Source organism: Sinohyriopsis cumingii, chromosome 10 (genome assembly GCF_028554795.1).
Source record: "Sinohyriopsis cumingii isolate HCF-2022 chromosome 10, ASM2855479v2, whole genome shotgun sequence".
Taxonomy (NCBI): domain Eukaryota; kingdom Metazoa; phylum Mollusca; class Bivalvia; order Unionida; family Unionidae; genus Sinohyriopsis; species Sinohyriopsis cumingii.
In genome coordinates, this window is record NC_142970.1 from 28,320,567 (window position 1) to 28,341,039 (window position 20,473).

General features: G+C 34.6%; 1 protein-coding gene across 5 annotated transcripts in view; it reads right to left on the reverse strand.

Moving 5' to 3' along the window:
* Positions 1 to 20,473, reverse strand: part of LOC149789815 (uncharacterized) — a 110,698-nt gene that overhangs the window by 22,034 nt on the left and 68,191 nt on the right. For all 5 annotated transcript variants that reach the window (XM_089971811.1, XM_089971809.1, XM_089971810.1 and 2 more), the window contains 3 exons: positions 17,623 to 17,721; positions 9,456 to 9,554; positions 1,710 to 2,380 (listed from right to left, as the gene is read on the reverse strand). In XM_089971811.1, coding sequence (XP_089827937.1) covers positions 1,710 to 2,380; positions 9,456 to 9,554; positions 17,623 to 17,710 — 858 coding nt within the window. In that variant the 5' untranslated portion in view covers positions 17,711 to 17,721. The remainder of the gene's footprint in view (positions 1 to 1,709; positions 2,381 to 9,455; positions 9,555 to 17,622; positions 17,722 to 20,473) is intronic.

Consider the following 20,473-nt stretch of genomic DNA (forward strand, 5'->3'; position numbering starts at 1 on the left):
GGTATTTTTTATACAACCGTCTTGTAAACAGCATTATTGATCATTACAATAGTATCCCATCTACAGTTGGAACAAATGTCATTCACCCAACGTTATAATGCTAGTTCAGATACATGTTCCACTGTATTATGTATTGCTGAAATGATTTCTTTTATCATTGCTAGGGCAGTTTCACACCCAGGCTACAGAGACATCTATTTGTTTATCTAAACTTTCCTTTCCGATATCAGTCCAGTTATTTCAGACCTGCTATCTCAGTCATGGTGTCCAGCCGGTAGGAACTACTTTGAAAAGAATAAAACCTTCGTTGTCCGCTACTGTGGCTGAAGGAGTTGTTACAAGATCTAACAACAACAACAGTAATATAGAAATACGTATATATATATATATATATATATATATATATATATATATATATATATATATATATATATATATATATATATATATATATATATATATATATATATATATATATATATATATATATATATATATATATATATATATCACACAAAAATACATTCAGTCATAAAGCATCAAAAGGTCTCCCTAATTCTGATAACAAACCACATTAAACACTTTAAAACACACACACGCACGCACACACACAGATCCAGCTATTTGATAGAGCTTCAGACACATAGGTAATACACAATTCCTGTCTCAGCCCAAACCCAAACAGGGATTATGTTAATCGCCAATCGATAATTTGTATCTCGCAATTCTGTAATTATGTTATATAGTCTCAACATTAATTAAGCGATTGCTAAGATGATCTGTACTGTTTCAACGCTAAAATAAAATTGCATATATTCAATACACTGTTGCACCAAACGTAACTGCCGTCTCACAAGTACGAGAATATCTTCTAAAGGGAAGGAGTATATTATTTTCAAGGGTGTATGGATACCGTTGCAACACACACACACACACACACACATATATGTTTGTGTGTCTGTGTGTTGCATATATATATATATATATATATATATATATATATATATATATGTCCCGCTGCGATATTACAAGTTTTAAAATTACCCTTGGAAAAATAAATAGTATCCTTGCAACGATAAAGTAAATGCCCGTTGCATCAACGAACTTTAATGTTGCAATGATATTTGGATACTGTTATAACTATGTTATGAATTATGACCCTTTTAATACACGGAGTGGATGCTAGATACAACACGTAACGAAAAATCTACAAGATTGCAGGAGGCAGTGAAAAAGTAATTTGCAGCACATAAAAAAAGCTTTAATGTACTGAACCTTTCTCATAATGAAGATGGATTGCCACCTCGAGCAATTTCGTCGTATTCTCCATTAATGATAGTAAGCATTACTAACCAACAAAGCATAACACTCGCCCCATTGGGTAATACTGAGGATATGAGCTGCTGATGATTCAATTGAGTACGTTTTACTTTATATATTTTAAACATTTTAGTTGACATTACTAGCTTTTGTGTGGATAAGCATTTGTTGCACTGTTTACTAAATATTATATTTGCAAAGTAGTACTTTGATCATATGTCTCATAACATTTTAAAACTGCAGAATCATGTCTTTCTATTTAAAGTACACTTTCTCTCACTTTTTGCATATATTTACATGTATGTTTGTAAACTTTTCGTTGATTTAGATTATATTTTTCCTTATGTCTATAAGATAACTTTTGCATATACTTTGTAAGATTAATTTACCAATTCCTCCCCACGGATACGTTCATCAAGATAGGATGTCAGAATTTCCCTCAAAGTGTTGAGAAAACAAGAGTCTTTCACAATATCATCAGTGACTTCAGGACTGCAATCTGAAAAATTCCACAGGGTTGACAATGCTGCTAGAGTTACTTCCGAAGGCTGTTCTATAGTCTTGACTCCGGGCCTTTTAGCGCATTTTTGCCATCCAGTCGTTACCACTTTACATACTACGCAGATAGATTTTGTTAGTGATAGTATCTGACCTGCCTCAACACTATACTTGTTAACAACATCAACTGGCAATGGACCAATTTTCCGAATTAAACCGACAAAGATAGAGATTATCAAAAATTGCTTCGCCAAACGTTCGTTCCATTTCTCCTCTGCATTTTGTGAACCTAGAATTTGATGAATATTTCTTATTAATGTATTCAAAAGCCGAAAAAGACCATCTTTTCTTCTCTGAATTTCTTTGTCTGTCAATTCTCTTTCCTCGTCTTTCTTTTCATTTAACCATCCTAAATCATCCACCTGTTTCTCCAAGTCTGAGGTTTCTTCATTTTCCTGCTGTTTTTTTATATCAGTTGGATGTGTCGGTACTGTTGAGATCTTCTCCGCATCGACAGGTTGCTGCAGCAGAGGTGATTGGGCACGTTCTTCTTCGATATGACCTTGAGGTAAAAATAACGACTATGAGCGATACATATCAATACTATATTGCTAATCATATTAGTGTTATGACACATTGATCTGGCTTTTTGTATTCCAGTCTCTGTTTTTATATGTAAAAATAGTTTTGAGATCAGAAACCGTTTCTTTCTATAAGATTATGAATTATATGGAGATTTAAAGGGTTCCATGAGCATTCTTTAAAATGTTTACGCACACAAGAAAGCGAATGGAAATAATCGTAAATGTATTGTCGCATAAGGTTATCGTTAGTCGTATCTCACTGTTCTATTATTCAATGTATGTTGGTATTCAACATAGGTGAAACTTCAGAGAAAAGTCTGCACGTATCGTCCACAATCAAGCAACGTTGGAATACATTTGTCAATCGAAAGGATAATCACAACATAAGAAAGTTTCATTGCAAACCTGATGCTAAATGTAAAGTGGTCATTTAGACTGTCGGAGATGTCCGTGGTTATTAAGAAAATCAACATGTAGGTTTCACTTTTGCTGATACGTCAATTATTCTCAAACACTGGTAGACCTATTGGTTTAAAATAAAAGGGGAACACAGTTTGCACAATCTGAAATTAAGATTGTACAATATGCCATAAATCGACACGTGTTAAGCACATGAATATGTTCAAGCAAGCGTAATGAATGATGCCATACAATAATCAAACTATACGTCATCAACAAATTTAAAACGTATACTAATGATTTTTGAAGTCACTAACCCATTGCGGCTAATTCATTTTAAAAGTTTCATTTTCGGTTTTTTCTCGTCGATTCGTCTTGTTCTTTGATGAAATGTAGACGACCGTTACGGTCAATATTTGCCAGGCCAAACATTTAAAGCAGTTATTACAATTACAGTAATATATGGAGGCGCTTTAGCGACAATGGGACATAAGTCTTAAAATAGGATGTTTGCACTTTGGCGACAGTGGGAACTTAACACGGGAATGGCACCTTGGAGTCAATGGGAATTGAACATTCGTGACGTTATTGGGTTTATAGGGTCAAAATTATTAATAGGGTGAAATTCATTTATAGGGACAAAGTTTTATAGGAACAAACATAGACATACAACAAAAACAATACAAATCCAAACAAAGAAGATGAAAAACACATACAAGAGGACAGAGATGTACCAAAAACAAAGATTCACAGAAAGAATAGAGACTTCAAAAAGAAAAGTCTTTTGTATGGGTACAAACGTTTTATTCAAATATATACATGGCTCTTTGGCCTATGTTTTGGTCTAAGCACTATCCATTTAATACATAAAACTTTGGTCACGAAATAACCCTATTTACAAGTTATTTAGTTGTTCGTTCTAGAAAACAATTTTTAAAAATGACCGGTTTTGCCATACAAAAAAAAAACACATCATACACAATGTGTTTGCATTTTTTAAAGGAATGTCATTTTATTTCACGCAAATTAAATGCTTATTTTTAAGGAAAAGGTAAAACAAAACAAGAACCAAACAGAGAAATAGGACAAAGTTCATGCTTGTCTCTTTATCCGTGCCACGTGTTCTTTCTAATCTGTGTAGCTACCACTTGTGTCGCAGCATAGATGTTTCCTATGACGTACTCCCATTCATTCGTAAATTGCTGTTGTATCCATTTGCTATATGCACTTATCGGTAGGTAGCTCAAGTGCAGTCATTGTCTTTTTCCCATGAAGGTATAGCGTATGTCATATGAATGGTCACTTTCTATCGGTGATGTCAAACTTTCTCTCATCGTCTGCACGTTTTCAGTAGCCCTAAAAAGTGTGGAAGAAGTTAATTATGCAGGTGTACTTTTCCTTTGGGTGGAACGTCCAACGCAAAGTCCTTAAATTTCACCGTCTAGGTGTACGTTCTCGTCCTAAATTGTCTCGAAGTTCGCTGTCTGAGTCATTTAGATGCTACAATACTCCTTCAGGTCTTCTGAATCATTTTCCTTCTTGGACGCACTTTGCTGTGACTGTATGGTAGTGAATGAGGTCAATGATATGTGTTCCTTCTCTTTTTCATCTGCGTGGAATGATTCATCTGTTATGGCGTTTGTCCTCTCAATGAAGTTTCGTTCTTGGAAGTCGTCCCCTTTTTATACTCGGTGATATCAGTGTGTATATAAGGTAAAGTCTTGTAGTCTGGAAGTTGCACTGGTTGCGCTTAGTTTTACAATGCGTTAGTAAATAAACAACTAATATACATTATTGTATTGGTGATGTTATCGTGAGGCACAGCATCGTACTCGAGTTTCTCACTGGACTTGAGTCTCTCGCTCGACACTTGCTGTGTGGAGCGATTCATCTTTTTATCTTGACGTTTGTAGTCACAATGCAGTATCGGTCCTGAACGTTTTCCCGTTTATATGCTAACCAATATCAGCGTGTCCGTACGGTAAAATGAAATGGTTGGGAAGCCTCACTCGATTCTAGCACATGATTTGATACAGTTCTTCCAAGGGTCAACTGACAATTTGGTGAGTGGGTAAACGTACAGTCTTATGTGGTTCGTAGGTGGTAACTTTATAATGTTGATCCTCTCAAGTCTGCAAGACTTCTTTTAGTACGCCAAAGTTCACCACTTGACAGGTGCGATGATTTTGAGTCAATCCTTTCACTTAACGCTCCGTGTGCACTTCTCACTGCTGGTCAAGGCATTCGTAACCCTAACGTTTTAACGTTTTTTTTTTCAACCGGCACTACCAAAATGTACAATTATGTCGTAGGAGTTCTCCTCCGTCTAGGCTATTAAACGATTTCCTTCTAGGTCAGGGTGATTGTGACAAATGCGATCGATGTAGATGCAACTGCCCGTATCAAAATACAGCACACGTACAACTTTAAACGAGCTGTCAAGGAGGCTGCAATGATACCATTTCCAAATTCATCAGCTTGTACACACTCTAGTTCTTCTTCGTAATTGACTAATATAGAGTCTTCACGAAGGATGTCCACGTGTTTCATGTATTTATTTGTGTCGTGAATCATCTGGAAGTAGTGGTAATATTACGAAATGCCCGATATGGCTCATTTAGTCTTCCATACTTTTCATATAATCAGGTTGTCTTGTTTCACGCGCCGTAATATTTCTGTAAATGTAATTTTTCGTCGTATCGCGTGACGCTTTTATTGCTCGCGCGGCACGTGCACTACTATATATATCGAGTAGAGATATTGAAGGGCACAGCCAATATAGAGGGAAGCTCTAAACATATCAGCTGTCGGGCAGGTATCATTGTAATTTAATTAGAGCCAAACAGTTGGGTGAGTCGAATGTTTTTTAGTCAACTCTTTTTATTATTTACAATAATTATTCAGTTTCGTAAAAGCACGTTCATTGTTGTATTATGTGGTCACATCGTTTATCGTATTTGCAATTCAGTTTATTAAGATATAACCTAGGCAATGCGGTAGCGAGTTAATTTCATCTAGTCGCTATCACGACTAATTTCGAAAACATATTATGCATGTATTAATGTCGTAGCATTACGTATATTTATTTTTATTGCATAGCATTCCTATGTCATACTTCGTACCTATCGTATATTCTTAAAGTAGTTGCAACAAGACCCATTCCAATTAAATTAGACAATTGGAAAGGTGTGTTTATTTTCCATATTCAGCTCGCCGGTTATGAGCAGCCGGATGGGCTTGTGGATACCATGACGTCTGGTGTACCATTACTAGTATAACCCACCAATTCAGTGCCAACGTACGGGTACAAGTGCGGAGGGGAAAGTGACCGTGCCAGAGAGAAGGCCGTGTCAACCTGTATTTTCCAATCAAGTAGTGTATTGACTACAAGTAAAGCACAATAACAAGTAGTGTATTGACTACAAATAAAGCACAATAACAAGTAGTGTACTGACTACAAGTAAAAGCATAATAACAAGTAGTGGTTTGACTACATGTGAATTGTGACAGTAGTGTCTGACTACATAAATGTTTGCAACCAGTAGTTGATTATATATTTTTGCAACAAGCATTTGTTTATATGAAAGTTTGCTAGAGATGTTTGTATACATGAAGTTTATATGGAGTTGCTAGAACTTTTTGACTACATGAATGTGACATATTAGTCAAAGTATATTTCATATGTGTTTTATATTCATTTTATATGCTTTTCTGTGTTATTTTCATATCATTAGTACCAGTGTTTAATATATTGTCATTTGTCATCCACAAACGTGTTTATTGTTTCTTTAAAACCCTGCCCGGTCTCAAAGGGTCAGCTCGACTACGTTACAGGTAAGGTTATGTCAAGTACTCATATCTTGGGTAAACACGGTCCTCGTGCCCTTTGTCCCCACAAACAATCCAACATCATTTTAACAGACAATCGCCTTCCTTCGTTTTTCCCGATGTGATCTAAAGTGATGACAAGGTTGGTCTTTGTTGCAAGTTTCGGCTCAAGTACCACACAACGGAAACATCAGTTTTACTTGGCAATGGTGAGGTAAAACGGGATGGTACAAGTCCGTGGGAGGAAAGACTTTATATTTAATCAATCCATCGTATTGCCGAATGTTGTCCACGTCAATATGCTCCGTAAATAATAAACAAAGAAAACATAAAGTCGGAATGGGTTATAAATGTTCTCGTTTAAAGTACCAAATTTAAACTTTGATTTTAGAAATATAAGGTGAGTTGCTCTTTACCCAATCTGTCCCAACTACAGTAAGCGCCTTCTTTAAGGTGATATTTTTATGGCTTATCTACTTCATGAACACCAGTCTTGAGCTACTATGGCTAGTCTATATCAATTTTATAGCTGCACAAGTGACACGGGATTCTGCTACATATATAGTATAGCTACACAAGTAACACAGGATTCTGCTACATATATACAGAAGGGTATTTATTTAGGGTATTTATTTTTAAGCGAAGTATAAAGTGAGATTTCAACTGCTTGCTCCATAAGGTGTGAAAAGTATCAGCAGTTGCTATCGAAATAGTGAAATCTCTATTCTTATATCTATACTAATGTGTTTAGAATTTATTCTGAATGCAACCCTTAAAAGTAACTACACTCTGGGGCCTATCTGAAATACCAGCTTAGAGAGGATACCGCCATATGATAGTGACACTAATTATATCCCGCCAATTTGATGTGCCATCTATACAGAAAATGTAGCCTTAATAAAGTCAGTCTTAAAAATATATTCATAATCACACTAATTAAATTGCTTTTGTGAATAAATTTACATTGTTATGCATATACCTTGGTATAAATGTGCATGTGAGTGTTTAAGAGAGACAGAGATTAAAGCATACATGCAAAGAAAACGTGCGAACATTTATCTTGACATTTATCGCCGAATAAACTATGTAAACGCAATTTAAGAATATAACATTTTACGTTTGTTTTCACGAGGAACATTTAATAAATCATTATATTTGGTATCACCATTCATAATTACTGGTAAGAGAAGGCACAAGACAAAATATACATTTACCAGCTACCGTTCGTTTAAACATTTACTTGTGTGCTTAGTATACTAGATTATAATAAAAGGTTCCACCAGGGCGTCGCATGGTGGTTATTCATGGTTGACAATATTTTTCGTACATTAAATTGCACGAATCTAAATAATGGACCAATCCTAAAACAAGCTCATTTTCAGACATTTCTGTTTATATAGAGCTAATTACTTCGCAGTTTGTTACTTTTAAGACAGTAGAGACTGTATTGGTGTAAGGAACATGTTATATTAAATGTGACAATTTTAGAATTAGTTACGTTGGTGTGATCTCCACAAGCTGGGGTAAAATCTATGTCGTTATCATTCACACAATCATTAACTCGAGAAAATTATTTTGAAGTATTGACTGCATTATGCGCTTCACTGGTGCTTTTTATATATTAGCGAATGAAAAAAGTAAAAACAAAAACCTATACAGTCTATTTAGGTATAGTGTTTGGAAAACATTTTCAACTCTGCTACGGACATTGTAGGTAAGATCGAGTCATTTCTTGCACCGAACTTTTGTGAGGGTGACAGCAAACAAAGGCTGATAAGCATAAAATAGACACATGCATTTTACCAGCCTTGCCTAGGGATTTAAACAGCTTACTAGTTGATTCAAGTACCAGTCTGGACATTTTTCAATATATATATTGCAGGACACAATAGAGGTATTATACATGACGTTATGGGAAGGACTGTTCAAATTCTTTATAAGATAATGTGATGACCATGTCCTGAATGACTAGTCTCAAAATCTATTTAGGTACCTGACAACGTAGACAGCTTACACCATTGGCGTGCACCACATCAAAATAAACCACAATTGAAAGGACTTGCTATCTTATGAACTTAGTGTTCGTAATCAGTTACTCAAGGAAACACCAAAACCACCTGTTCATTCATTGTTAATGTATGTGGGATTATATTTCCCGCAGATAGTCACAATATGTGGAAGTTATTCGTTCTCTCATAAATAGCAAAATCTCCCACTAAAATGGTATTTAATATTCACCATTTATATTTGTCAGAGAGGGTGACAATTTTAAATTTGCTCCCTCGTTGATGGGATTTCCTGAAGGAAGTGACGTGGAACATCCCATGTCCATGAAACCTAAAAGTAAATTAAGTGACCATAAGTTTAATAGATCTGAGCTTTCTCTCGTCAAAATAAGATTAGATCTAGGGTAAGGGTTACTGTATATATAAACTTATGTCCTTGTTCAGAATTAAGACTATAGGTTTGAGGCATTATAATGTATATTGCAGCACATAATGGCAGTATGATGCATGGAGTTAAGGGAAGGACGGTTTAGATTATTTCTTAAGATGATCTGATAACCATTTCCTGAATGAATGGTCTCCAAATGCATTAAGGTACCAGACTAAACAAACAAAATAAACCACACATTGAAGAACTTATGGACTTATTGTTCGTAAACAGCTACTCGGGGCGAACAACCAAACCACCTGTTCACTCGTTGTTACCATACGTTTGGGACGTTTTCCCGTTACTAGTCACAACTTGGTTGTCGCTGACACTGTCAATATGTGCATGTTATTCTTTCTGTCATAAATAGCAAAAATAAATATTATGTATTACCATTGGTATGTGTCAGAGGGGCTGATGAAATTGAGTTTTCTCTCTCATTCACGGGGTTTCCCGATGGGAGTGATGCCGAACATCCCACGTCGATATCACCTAGAAGTAAATTAATAAATGAAATATATATTTGCTTGCATTCTTCAGATAAAGATTAGAGTTAGGGTATGGTTTACTGTCTATATATGCTTATGCTTTTTATTCATAACTATGGCAACCGGAACGCAACGTTTCATTGTATATTACAAGACACAATGGCGGTATGATACACGAAGTTATGGGAATGATTGTTCAAATGATTTGGTATCTAATTAGTTTAAGATACCTGACAAAATAAATAGCAAGTACACAACTGTCATAAAAAGTATTCGCTGAAACCAGTCTCGTCACAGATAGGATGCAAAGAAAGCTGTAGGTAAGCACACAAAGAAAACAAATTGATAGCGAGAATTCGGTTTCCGTTTCAATACAAGATAGTATGATCGAAGTGAAATAGTTTCCTCGTAATTTTCCTTCAATGCAATAAGCACTTATTGCGCATCTATATCTTTATGTTCTTTATAACATATTTCTTTTTATTCCCCTAGTATTTTATATTCATCTTTATTGTCATCTGTGTTACTCTAACATCAATAGAGCTTTGACCTTAATTCTACTAAACTTTATGGCTGGTACACAGGTTAGTTCATCTTTCAAAAGTCCAAAAAGAGTGGCATTCATTTTTATAGCATTTTAAACACATTGACAAATGAACGGTCAGAAATGTCATAGAACTTAGTGTCAAACTTAATGCTATTTCAACTTTTGTTTATTTCAACATAAATGCATAAAGCCTTGGTCTTGACTTACATTTGATAAGTATATGAACAAAATTTATAGGTCTATGTATATGACTGATAGATTAATATAAACAACTGATAGATATCAGTACACAATTGGTGGGTCTATGTACACAATTGATAGGTCTATTTACACAAATGATAGGTCTATGTACAAGAGTGATAGCCCTATATACACAATTGATATGTCTATATACACAATAAACGGGGCTATATACACAATCGGTTCGTCTATGTACACGAGCGATATGCTTATATACACAAATGATACGTCTATGTACACAATCAATTGATAGGTCTATATAAACAATTGATAGTTCTATGTACACGTTTGATTGGCATATATAAACAAATGATAGGCCTATATACACAAATGATAGGACAATACACACAAATGATAGGACAATATACACAATTTATAGGTCTGTATGCACAACTTTGTAGGTCTACGTGCACAACTGAAGGTGTATATACACAATTGATAGATCAATTAGCTCGTGATAGGTCTATGTATATAATTTACAGATTAATATAAACAACTAATATATATATATATATATATATATATATATATATATATATATATATATATATATATCAGTACACAACTGTTAGGTCTATATACACATTTGGTATATGTATGTACACAATTGATACGTCTATATACATGATTGATAGGTTAATATGCACAATAAGATAGGTCTATGTACACGACCTATAGGCCTACATACACAATTGATAGGACTATATTCGCAATTGACAGGTATATGTACACAATTGATAAATTTATATACGCAGTTGAAAGGTCTCTGTAGTTGACTGATACATATATATAAACAAATAATACCTCCATGTACTCAACTGACAGGTTGATATGTTTATATACACAATTGATAGGTCTATATACACAATCGATAGGTCCCAGTACAAAATTGTTAGGTCAATATACACAATTGATAGGACTATATTCCCAATTGATTGTCTATATGCAAAGTTGATAGGTCGGTGTATATAATTGATAGGTCTATATACATTATTGATAGGTCAATGTACACAATTGATAGGTCTATGCACAAGATATATATATATATATATATATATATATATATATATATATATATATATATATATATATATATATATATAGTTGATAGGTCTATATACACAATTGATAGGTCTATACGAACAATTCATAGGTCTGTTCGCCATGTATAGGTACATGTATACGACTGATTGGTCTATATACACAAGTGATACGTCTGTGTACACGATTGTTCAGTCTATATGCACATTTGATAGTTCTGTTTATATAATTTTAAGGTCTACATACAAAGTGGATAGGTCAATGTACAAGATTTAGATGTGTATGTACATGATTGATAGGTCTATGTACTCATTTGATAGGACTATATACACAACTGACTAGCGAATAATATCGATTTATTGTTTGAAACTGATGTGTACTGGTTCTTTATTTATGATTGCTCTCATTGAATTGAATCTTTATATTTTTAATCAAGTCTCATTTCATTAAATACTCCTTCTGCTTACTGAATACTTTAATATTCAAGAACTGGAAAATGACATATTTATCAAAATTAATAGCATGTTTTTGTCTCAAACTTGTATAGCTGTCTCCCACTCTCCCTCGCTCTGTCTGTCTGTCTGTCTCTCTGTCTCTCTCTCTCTCTCTCTCTCTCTATATATATATATATATATATATATATATATATATATATATATATATATATATATATCTGTGTGTTTTCAGTCAAATTTACTCTCTTCTCATTAAACCCGAAAGATTATGTGACGTATTACATAATTGTTTTTAGCTTGCAATGTACACGATAGCTATTGTACAGTTCAATTTGTGCTCTTTTAATCTAACCAATGTTTCTTGGAAGGGAAATAAGTCTTTGTTCTCATAGCGTTATGTTTGGTTTTTTTTTGGGGGGGGGGGTTTCATGCGCTTGAGGGTTTTAGGTGAAATGACAACGGATGAAACGTATCTATGCACGTTGTTTGATCAATTGCATGTAATTTTTTTCTCAATTTCTTTGATACTGTATATGTATATGTATATTATTTCGTGTTGTATATTCATATTCTTGAATATTGTATTGTATTCAGATTTACAAGAATCTCCAATTTAATACGAAATGCGTTGATATTCTTTCTTTACCAGACATTTTCTGAATCAATAGCCGTATCTAACCAAAGTGGATCTATATGGTCTGCAGAAAAAATTATTTTTTTTTATATAACACTTGTTCCTAAGACCATACTATCTTTATTTATTGCAATGACAGACGCTTTATTCTATTCTTAAAACCATTTCGGTAAATCAATGTATTAATGTCCTCTGCCTGGCTATTATCTCTCTATGTGCAAAGATAAAATATTCAATTCTGTCAAACAGCCAGTCTGTAATGTTGTCTATTTTATGTTCAAATACATAAATTGTCAACTAGGTATATCCCAATTCTCCTTATTTTGCTAATGTGTCTTCTATCGAAATGATATAAATACTGGCCCTGCCAGGCTTCATGAGAGGGCTTCCTCATTAGTCTGATAATTACTGGAACTGCTAGGCTTCATGTTAGGGCCTTCTCATCAGTCATGAAAATACTGGACCTACCAGGCTTCAGGAGAGGGCCTCCTCATTAGTCTGATAAATACTGGACCTGCCATGCTTCAGGAGAGGGCCTCCTCATCAGTCCCATAAATACTGGACATGCCAGGCTTCTTGACAGGGCTTCCTCACTAGTCATAAAAACACTGTATCTGCCAGGTTTCATGGGAGAGCCTCCTCGTTAGACTGATAAATACTGGACCTACCATAGTTGATGAAACGGAATCCTCATTAGTCTGATCATTAAGTATAACAATACTTTAAGAGAAGCCGATTCTGAAATAATCCGAACGAAGTCATTTCTCAAGAAAATTTTACGTATTGAAATGCGGATATAGCTTGAATATTGCCACCGCAGAATACACGCTCATTCAAATTAAATGAATTTCTAAATATTTCTTGTTTTAATTTTGCTAATTATGCTTGAAGTTTGCTTATTCATGCGTCTCAATTATCTTTCTTAGTGAGAAACTTCTTAAAAGAGTTTTCCTTTCTTTATCTGCATTTATGATCGGTAAATCAAGTACCGTATATATTCGTATATAAGCCCGTTCGCGTATAAGCCGAACCCCAAACTGAACAGGTATAAACACTAAAAAGTACATGACCCGCGTATAAGCCGACTTACAACTCCGAGTCATCTCAAGATGCACGAGATAAGTTCTAAATGCATTTATTTTGGCAAACTTGTAGTTAAAAAAATTACATCTATACTTATCTTGAGTTTGGCGTGCATGATTATTAAAAAGAAATGGTATAAACTTATTAAAAGTAATTTATTTAATTTTCTGTTTTCTTATGAAGTTTTGGAAATAATGCTTCGAAAATTATGCTAATGCCGTAAAAGCTGAGTTGTAGTTTGCTTTGATGTAAGCGAACTTACACCATACCTGTCAACTTTCACGCCAGGAGGAAAAAACAAACTCACGATTTTTTGGGTCGCTCCACGCCTACCTCCCGATTTCATAATATCTTCCGATTTTTGAAGAGAACTCCCTCTTATTACATTATGTCTTCAATTTTCATTTCTTCTAAACAAGAAAAGTCCTACATGTTCTGTTGTATCACCTGTGAAGTATTGTTGTGACGAAATAATTATTTTAGTATAAAGCATTCGCTTCTTCACTAAAATGAATGCTAAGTTTAAACATTATTCACGTAAAATAATGATTATTTTTACCTCTACTATAATACAAAAATAAAAAATAAACCAGAACAAAAAGATACACCACAACAACAAAAATTTACACAATTAATTTCAATCCCAAGAATGATCACTACGAATGCTGTAACTCCATATGATATAGCTCCATTCCCACTAAAGAAACTTACACGAGTAACTTGGCATTTTTATACCGTATACACCAATGTTAAACTGGTATCGTTACCGGTTAAAATACATTCTTATCACAAGCCAGTTTCAGGGTTTTAATGATTAACTGGCCTCTACTGCTGTCGCAAAACGAAAGACAGACATAGCAGACACCGAAGCATCAAGTTTTCCATCGTGTGGAAAGTTATGTTTGTTCAGCTAAAACACAAAACTAAAATTGATTGATGTTGATCTTAGTTGATCTCTATGAGATTTTTGGCATTTATTATTACCACTCTCCTTGAACACGTAAAGTATGATGGTTATGTGCTTTGCACAAATAAACGTGCGTACCTTTATGTCAATATTACCTCAATTTGTAGGATCGCTTATATCATTGAAAATTAGTAACTCGTGAGTACGTGATTCAACGTAAATGAAACAGCTATTAAGGACTAGCTGAAATTTTATCTTGAAGAATGCAGTTTGGTAGAAACAATGAATAAAGCAAAATCTGCATCATTGTTTGGGAATAAGTAAGGATTTATGTGATGCTATGCACGCTTTGCAGTGCGTAAGTACTGTACATTATAGTTCAGAATGGTCTCCTTGGTGAACTCAAAAGGCTGTATTTACCTTTATTTAACTTCATGTTGAAGAAATCAGAAAATATAAACATGCAAAACAATAATAAAACCAGTCATAGTACTTTATAATAGTTTAATAATTGTCAGGTCACCGAAAGTTACGTTTTACATGCCTATTTCTTAGGACACAGAATTTTTTTTTATTGTTTTGTGCCCCAAGATTTATAGCCGTTACAGTAGTCAACAAAAAGACCTAAAAACTGTCAAGTTTAGACATTGGCCCGCGGATAAGCTGACCCCCCTTCTTACAGGTCTTTATTTTTTCCTAAATTATTCCACTTATACGCCAGTTTGTACGGTATGGATTTTATGATCATTCATACATTTCAATAGCAATAGTTATAATATATATTTTCTTACTGGTCTTTCTATTAATTTCCTTTTTTCCTAAAATTCCATTAATATACTTTTTCGTCCTCTTTTTATTATGCGATTATTTATTATACAATCGCACGATTCTAAGTTACTAGTGTGTTAGTTATTTTTGCTTTTTTTTTTTTTTAATTGACATACTTTTTTGCACACCCTCATAATTTGCTTTCTTTATCTTAAATGATTCAAAAAGGAAGGAGAAAAGAAAGATAACAAGCAAATTATGATTGGTCTAGAGATGTTATTGTTTAACAGTAGGAGATTTTAAACTTTGATTTTAGAAACATAATGAGACCGCTCCGGTGGCCTATTGGTCAGATAGTCCGTTTCGGATACGGAAGGTCGCGGGTTCGTTCCACAGCCTAGTCATACCAAAGACTTATAAAAATGGTACTAACAGGTGACTCGCTAGGCGCTCAGCATTAAGAAGTTAGTGTTAGGACTGGTCGGCCTGGTGTCATAATAACGTGACTGGATGGGACATGATGCAACACGTCTGCCGCATAATACCCCAGTGCTAGACATCACTATAATCTGTCACACTGCAGACATCGTAGCGATATTATTGAAAAATTATTAAAGCTACGTTACATATCCAAATCACACACACACACACACACACACACACACACACACATATATATATATATATATATATATATATATATATATATATATATATATATATATATATATATATATATATATATAAGTACCGAAACGAATTTTACTAGCCTCGTAAACAGTGAGAAAGTGGGTGTTTAACTGTTTGGGCGATATGGTGTAAAAAGTGTCGATAGAAACCTTTTCGTAATTTGTCAAGTGAGTTTAACTGAGAAAAACCAGTGGGTGTATTAAAGTAGAGGAATATATATATTCCTATGTCAATAGTACCGTGTTTAGAAAACATTTCTAATAAAACCCATAAACGTTGCTACACACTGTGGCTGAGATATCAAATCAGGCAGGTTACCGTTATGTTATGGCGCCACACATTATACCACCCACCTTAATTAGTCATTTCCGTTGTTATTAAAACAAAGTATGATGGTCCTACTTTTGCATTCATCATTGCACCTAGAAATTCATATTTACATAATTACATTGCTAGTGTGAATAAATATCTACAGTGTGAATGTGCGTATGTTTAAATGTGTTTTAAGAGAGACATACACATACGTGCATACAAAGAGAGAGAATCTGTCTTCTGCAATTGTTGGAGAATAAAAAAAGAATAATTTATAACCTTAATATGTTACTTTTGTTTTCACGAGGGACATTTGATTAATTACAATATTAATTACGATATTTGGAATCAACATTCGTAATTATTAGGTAGGACAGTGTACCAGAAAACATTAGAACTTTACTCTATTCCGTTTGTTTAAATGAGACCTTTTGTTCTAAGTATACTACACTCTGAAAAAAGTTTTCACCATTGTGTGACGTCATTGTTTTTCAAGGTTGACTGTGCATGAAGTTGCAACGAACAGCCAGAACAGACGGTCGTTTCCACAGACATTTCTGTTTAAATAGTGCTAGTTAGTTTGCCATATGTTACTGTTAAGAAAATAGCATACTGTTGTATTAAAGTAAATAGTAGTACGATTCATCGGATAGCTTACATCCGGGTGATCTCTCGCCAATTGAGGTCATACCAATGTAGCGTTGTTGAGGTAATGACGTCACTATGCGCTTCATTATTGTTGCTAAAATATTATGCAAGGACTTCTTTTTAAATAAATGAATACGGTATAGTTAGGTAAAGTGTTCTTGAGGTATATTTATAAACTGCTGCGCGCATAGTAGGAAAGGTCAGGTCGGGTCGTTGTCTGAGCCAAACCTTTGCGAGGGGGAATCGACACAAAAAGGCTTATAACTTCATAAAAAATGGATGCATGCTTGTAACCTATCATCATCTGTGGATTTAAACAGTTTACCAGTTTAGTCAAGTACTCTAGAAACGTTTCAGTGTATATTGCACAAGCAAATGGCGATGTAGTACCCGAATTTTAAGAAAGGACTCATCAAAATCTTTCACAAGAGAATATGAACACCGTTTCCATAACGACTGGTCTCTAAATCTATTAAGGTACCAGACGAATAAAAGGTTTACACCACTGGCGTGCATCGCATTAAAACAAAACAGACACACACACATTGGAGAACTTGCTTTCATTTGGACATGGTGTTTGTAAACAGCTACCCAGGCCAAAGTCCAAACTTCCGGTTCACTCTTTGTCAGCGTACTTTGGGGTCATTTTCGAAATAGGCTTAACTGGATTGCAACAGACCCCGACAATATGTGCATGCTATTGTTTCTACCATAAAAATTCGCATGAACCGGTTCGTGTACATTTACCATTATTATGTCTCGGAGTCGGTGACAAGTTCGAAATTGCCCTCTCGTTGATGGGATTTCCCGATGAGTGTGATGCGGAACATCCCATGTTGATAACATCTGGAAGGACAATAAATGATCATAAGTGGTACAGATTAAATAGTGGTTTCGTCAAAATAAGGTTAGGCTTAGGGTTAGGGTATTGATGTGTTATACTCCTTTTTCAAGAAAAAGGCTAATCGGAATGGGACGCTTAGTTTTCTTTATTGTCTAGAACACATTTGTGACATACTTACTGTGATATAAACTGTTCATAATACCGTATTTTTTAAATTTTATTATTGTTTTCTATTAGAAACGTTAATGTAAAGCTCTCATGGAACTAGAAAGATAGTCATATTAGAAAAGTTAGTGTAAATCTCCCATGGAACTAGATAGATAGATAGATAGATAGATAGATAGATAGCCATTGTGCCACTTTTCCATTTTGAATATTATTCTTTTCAAATATTCTTCTACATAGTATAATAAACAATGAGAATTGGGACGAATAATAGTATGCATGTAGTTACAGACACATGTTATGATGATGATGGTTATCAATTATTTCAGTTTTTGTTCTGTTCTTGTTCGTTATTAACGAACCTGCGACCTTTGGATTACAAATCGGGCTCTCTGCCAGCTGAGCTACCGCGTATCCCAGGATGCAGGAAGTGAGGTGGCTCTCTGGGTCTCTACCCGAATGATAACGGTTTAAACCCCTCCCTGCCCAGTTCAGGTCTAGTCTATCTACATGGAATTTCTCTACAGAAAAGGCACATTGACCCCAAAAGCACGAAAATCCGTTGAGATTCAAACTAAAGTCAAACTAAAGATGCATGTTCTAAAAGTGAAATGAACCGTTTCGGTGACCTAAGTAGTTAAAGCGTCCGCCTCGTATGCGGAAGGCAGCGTGTTCGAACCACGGTCAAGTCATACCAAATACTTATAAAAGTGGTACTAGAAACGGCATCGCTTGGAGCTCAGCATTGAGAGTTTACTGTTAGAACCGGTCGGTCTGGTGTCAGGATAATGTAACTGGGTTGGATATGACGCCATATGTCTGCGGCATGATGCCCCATTGCACGACATCACTATAATTTGCCGCACTACAGACATGGTAGCGATATGACTCTATATTGTTGAAACTACGATACAAATACAAACACACACACACACACACAAGTGACATGGAACAACGTTGAACTGAATTGCTTTAGATGGATAAATAAAATGGAACACTTTGATACACAACTGCAAAAATGAATTTAAAAATAAATTGAAACATATGATACTGATACTAAACAATCACAATCTTTCCATAACTACATATATTCTGCGCTGAAGTTGATCTCGAATTATCTTTCCTATAAGATTTTTGTTTTCACTCACCATGCTTGACAAGTTTAATGTATATTGGCTCTTATTTTTTTTTTTTTAGTATATAGTTCTACTATAGTATAATACACACTATATATCAGAATGTTCATCTTTCGCTACATAATTCAGAAATGTGCATTAAAAATGAATATTTTAACTAAAAGAGAAGAAAATGAAGATAATTTGTGCATTTATCGATGTTTTACTCTCTGGAATATTCTTATACTTTCGGTGATAATAGGATTTTTGGAAGTGACGTGCTGTCGGGAAGTCCCTTAAGTTTAACGTATGTGGTGATGATGGCGGAATCTACTTCAAATTTGTCATGATCATTTCCGTCTTGTAAGGAAGGTGAACTCCCAGAAGATGATAGACGTAATGAATCTTAAGAAGATCCTGCTACCCTAGGTTAGACAGTAACATTTTAAGCCCGAACGAAACGAGAACGTGGACGAGAACGAATACCCTAATGAGAACATGGGGCATAATGAGGTTGAGCCGCGTTTGGGCTATTCATTATGGTAATTACTGTTACCATTATGGCAATTATTATTAATATTCTTTCGTTCATGTTATTTCAATTTCATAATGAAAAGAGAAGGGCACGAATTTAAGCGAAACTTGGAGTGGGCTTGGTTCATCAGTAACTAGTGGTGTTAAAAGTTAAACACTTTAGATTCAGACTGTGAGAGGTGTGGAAATAAATACTTTATTAATTTTATGACTAAAGTTTGTTCTATTAAACCGTGATGAAATGCAGACCTCAGTGTGATTGTTTACTACCATCCACAGATAGTAAAATTGAAGAACTTTATTAAAAAGAAAAAAGTAATCATAGACCTGTTGTATCCAAATGTTTAGCAAGCATATATTTTATCTGAGTGTCTGGGCGTATAATACTAGTGGCAGAGGAAGTATGCAGATTTATGGGGAAACACATCTTGGGAATAATACATTGCTGATTAAATGTTAATTATTGTGGTACAAAAGATAGAAGAAAAGTCTAACCATGCATCATATATACATAAACTGCATATTTTAACATGCAAGATCTTCTCATATGTTTTATCAACAAGTTTGCTGTCTAAAACAATAATGAATGATTGAGTGTATTTACCATGAATATTGGTGTACCTGTGGAAATTGCAGCAGTAACGAAACGGTAAATAAGTGTAGATGCTGTAAAGAGATCAGTATGATTTTGGATAAGACAACCATGATTTCAGACAGTTTGCTTGGATGAATATGTCCTGGAAGCAGCATACTGTGCCTACAGACAGCAATATGGAAAATGGAAGGAAATTCTCTCCGAGTACATTAACACTTGTAGGCAAAATATTCTTACAATAGTCATGGTGTCACTATCAGGGTCAATTAGGGACAAGTGACTGCGTTATACACATGTGAAAATTATGCTTAAAGTTCTTTTTCATCACGTCCCTCTTTTATTGAC